A 4,119-nucleotide genomic window follows, 5' to 3' on the forward strand; every position below is an offset into this window, starting at 1 on the left:
ATGCCCCCTTTAAATTTCCTTTCACCTGATGTAAATCTACACTGAACACATTCTTTTGGGTCTGGCAGTTTTGGTACCATAGCCTCCAGACACAATCTGCTTGTGGTCATTTATAGTATCTTAGTTCTCTGTTTCCCTCACAGACGCTACTCTAAATACACCCTGTGCAGTGAAAACCATGGCATCAAACCACCAACCCCAGAGCAATATCTCACCCCCCTGCAACAAAAAGAGGTGTGTATCCGGCACCTGCGGGCACGTCTCAAGGACATACAGGACGTTCTACATGAGAGGTGAGCGAAGACAGTGGTGTCCAAAATGGTCATCCCAGGTAAATGTTTGATTTTCTCTGCACTGTTATCCTCCACCTCATTCTGCATCCATTTTCTGTTTATGTTCTGCCTTTATTTTAAATCATATACTTTTGTTTCCAGACCCCTTTATCGGTTGTGTCTTTCACTGCCCACCCCTATATCCTTTCAGCCTTCTCCCTCTTCAGTTATCATTTTCAGTCTTCCTTCCTTCCTTTGCATATTTTCTTCTTCTTTTCTGCACACAATGTTTCTGCTTTCTGTGCTCTGTCCCCCTTGATTGCTGTTTTGTATATTGTGTCCCTTATTTTTTTTCATCTTTCGTCTTTCTTTATCTTCCCTTCTTTCTTTCCTACTGTTGCACCAGCACCCTCTAGCCACTATTCCACCATGCATTATCCTGTTGTATCTGATCTCTCTTGCATATCAGATTTTCCCTCATGCCCACCTACTCCCTCTCATTCTTTTGCATTATATCTAGATCTTGTATAGGTCCTCATTGCTGTGTTTGAAACCGCTGTGGCATGATTAAACTCTGATGTGTTTACATTCTTGTGTGCTCCCAAATGCTGTCTCCTGCTCGCATTCGCCCCCTTTCACATGCAGTCTTGGGAGTGTACTTATTTCTAATGCTAGCTTACCTTTTGCCTCATTTCCTGCATCTTTCTCCCCATTGGTATATGATTGCTGTCACTCATACGTGATTGCTCTCTATGACATTGTCTCTTTCTGTGTCATGCTTACTCTCCTCCACACATGGTTTCTCTCGCTCTAACTTGTTGTGCCTATCCTATTGCTCTTCTCTTTCTTGTATCCTTATTGCCACACTAATGCATGTCTGCTGTTTTTTTAAATGCACCTGCTCTTACACTTTTCTCTTTTTCCCATCTTGCTGGCTTAGAGATTCTGAGGTGGATGAGTTGAGATCGCAGCTGAGCCGGATGCAAGAGGATTGGATAGAAGAGGAGTGTCACCGAGTGGAGGCCCAGTTAGCTCTAAAGGCAGCTCAACGTGAGATTCAGCAGTTGCGTGATGTCATGGACAATATTCGGAGTCGTCTTGGAGACGATGACTCTGGGATCCAGCAATATTTCAGTGACATAAACCTGCAAAATCGGAAATTGGAGACTCTACTACAGAGTGTGGAGCTGGCACAGGATGGTGCCCCCCATGGAGCAGAGGGTGGTGGTTCTACAGGAGACTCCCCTGCTCGATCTCTGACACGAAGCTCAACTTACACCAAGCTCAGTGAGGCTCCTGCAGGGAAACGTCACTCTGATACTGGTGACAGTGGTTTTGCGGCCCCTGATGACAGCAGTGCAGTGTCTTCTGGCACAGAATTCTGCCTTGGAGAAGGACTTATTTGTCCAGAAGCTCAGTACCCCCCACTGTGTGTGGAAGCTGCTGTTCAGGCAAGCAGTATGAGTGACTGTGGGGTGCAAACAGATATTGTTACAGAGTCTCCAGAGACAGAAATCCTCATAGAGAAGGTACTGCAGTCATCTAGCAGTCCAACCAGTAATGAAACCAAGGAGCTGGGAGAAACCCCTACAACCTCAGAAACCAGTTGTGTTGTGCTGGTCACAGATGGAGCCTCTGGTGCAGAAGCTGGAGCAGATGAGGCAGATGCACCCCTTACCTACTGGAGTCGTCACTTTGTGGTAGACCTAATGGCTGTATTAATTCCTGTGGTACCCACTGTGGCCTGGCTGTGCCGTGCACAGAGGCGTCAGGGGCAGCCTGTTTACAACATCAGCTCTCTGATGCGAGGTTGCTGCTCAGTTGCCCTACACTCAATTCGCAGAATCAGTTGTCGTCCTGTCAATGCCACCCCTGGCCAACCCTGACTTTACCATTAGACATGTAACTTAGCACTTTGAGGGGCTATGCATTATTGTGCCCCAAGGGATCATTGTTGGTTGGGGGAAGGAAAGTGGATAAGTAGATCAGTGAGAGCTGCATGGTGGGGTTACATCTCCCTGACACTAGCAGTGGAATGATTACAGGTGAAGATCACATGCTTTATCTAGGGGTCAGTGTGTTCATTATAGGTAAGCATGGTTTCTTTGGACCAGTGAGAAAAAAAAATATTTTTATGTCACATCTAGAAAGCTTGTTTTCAAAAGTTACTTGTCTAAAAACACATGTATGTATGGGTTGCTGCATGTGATCAGCCAAGTCTGCTCACAGTAATTGTGTGTACATCTGTCTAGTTTGCTGTCCCATGTCATATGCCCTGTTCACTACTGTAAGGTTACACATTTGGGATGAGGCACATTTTGGCTTTTATCCAATGTATCATGTATGTGGGATAAAAAAACAAATGATTTGTGCCTAGATGCTCATAAATTAATAGAAAAAAAATGTAGCGTTAGGTGACACGGTAAAAGCCATAGTCATGGGATAGAAAATGCACATTGTGCTCAGCTGAACTAGTCTTCTGTCTTTGTCCAGGTGCTTCACATTCTACTCTGTATGTCCTAATAATCCTTCCATACTTGGTGCTGTTCTTATGACACACTTGGTTCCTTCTTCAGTTCTGCACCTAGTTGCCTCAAGCAGAAAACAGCAGGCTCACAACTGGCATTTACCAGCCCTGAAACAGGACAATCCGGCAAATAACTAGAAGAGGAACTTTGATTGTTACAGTTCTTGGCCAGCCAGTCCTGAATTTGTGCCTTATGATTTTAGTTATTGCCCCTGTTCTTATTTATGTCCCAGGTCTCCACTTCTTGGTCTATGTTTTCCAGTTCAATGCCTGCTCTCCATTATTTCCTTAACAGCTGTAGTCTTGATGGCTGGAGTTGTGCTGCTTTTAATGAGGTTTTTCTGCTGAAGAGCAACTATTTCCTTTTACTGTATTTATTTGTTAAACATTTTTTGTCACATTTCCTTCCTGTATCAAACAGTTCCATAGATGTGTGTGCTTGAGTTAGGAGTGTGAGCTTGTGCTCTATAGAGGTGTGTGTGTGTGCTTGAGTTAGGAGTGTGAGCTTGTGCTCTATAGAGGTGTGAATGTAGGTTAGGACAAGTGTTTGTTGTACACTTTTGTTTGCACTAAGTAAATATTGCCAGAGTATGCACATACAAATTCACCTTTATGTCCTATCTGTGTAACCAAACCCCAGTTTTCTTTGAGTGTGCTTACACAAACTTGTTCCTTCTAGGTGTACATACACCCCCTCCCCATAGCCTACTGTAATACTGCAGGGCAGTATGTGTTGCTGTCCTACTAGGCACAGGTTGATGCTGGCCATATTCTGTCTCCTGTGTTCAGCATCTAGTCACTGTAATATATTGTGCGTTGGTACATTGTCATGTGTTGTTTGGGTGCATGAGGTTACAGGCTTGCCTCTCCCTGGAGGAGTGTCGGTGCCTCATTAATAAACAGAAGGCTATGGCATTTTGGTTCAGATTAATATGTTGGCTGTTGGTGTGCCAGGGTAGGTGCTGGTCATGCTCTGTGCCATCATACTTCACCAGCAGTGAAAATAAAATAGAAGGGGTGGGGTGACAAATGAACCTGTCGAGCACATCACATTGAAGTTTCTGGGCCGTTCCAATGCAGTCACTCGATTCCTGGTGAATGTGAGAGCCACTAAGCTTTGCTTTCAGGTTTATCTATCAGAAATTAGAATAAATTAACTTATAAATCTATATATAGACAGAGCTATATATTTTTGATGTTGCTGCTTATTGTCTGCTATCTGTTCTGCTGAATGTATTAAACTGGCCTGAGCCACATGACATGGTCTGTCTGTCACTTGCTCTTTGGAGGATATCTGACACACAAATAACAGATGGAAAG

At 44.2% G+C, this 4,119-nt stretch overlaps 1 protein-coding gene across 1 annotated transcript in view; it reads left to right on the top strand.

Moving 5' to 3' along the window:
- SNPH (syntaphilin) overlaps positions 1 to 4,064 on the top strand; it is a 91,527-nt gene extending 87,463 nt beyond the window's left edge. Inside the window, exons 4-5 of the mRNA XM_053700549.1 lie at positions 144 to 293; positions 1,213 to 4,064. Of these exons, the coding sequence (XP_053556524.1) occupies positions 144 to 293; positions 1,213 to 2,158 (1,096 nt within the window). The 3' untranslated portion in view covers positions 2,159 to 4,064. The remainder of the gene's footprint in view (positions 1 to 143; positions 294 to 1,212) is intronic.
- Positions 4,065 to 4,119: the final 55 nt, after the last annotated feature.

The sequence above is a fragment of the Bombina bombina genome, chromosome 1, assembly GCF_027579735.1.
Source record: "Bombina bombina isolate aBomBom1 chromosome 1, aBomBom1.pri, whole genome shotgun sequence".
Classification (NCBI taxonomy): Eukaryota; Metazoa; Chordata; class Amphibia; order Anura; family Bombinatoridae; genus Bombina; species Bombina bombina.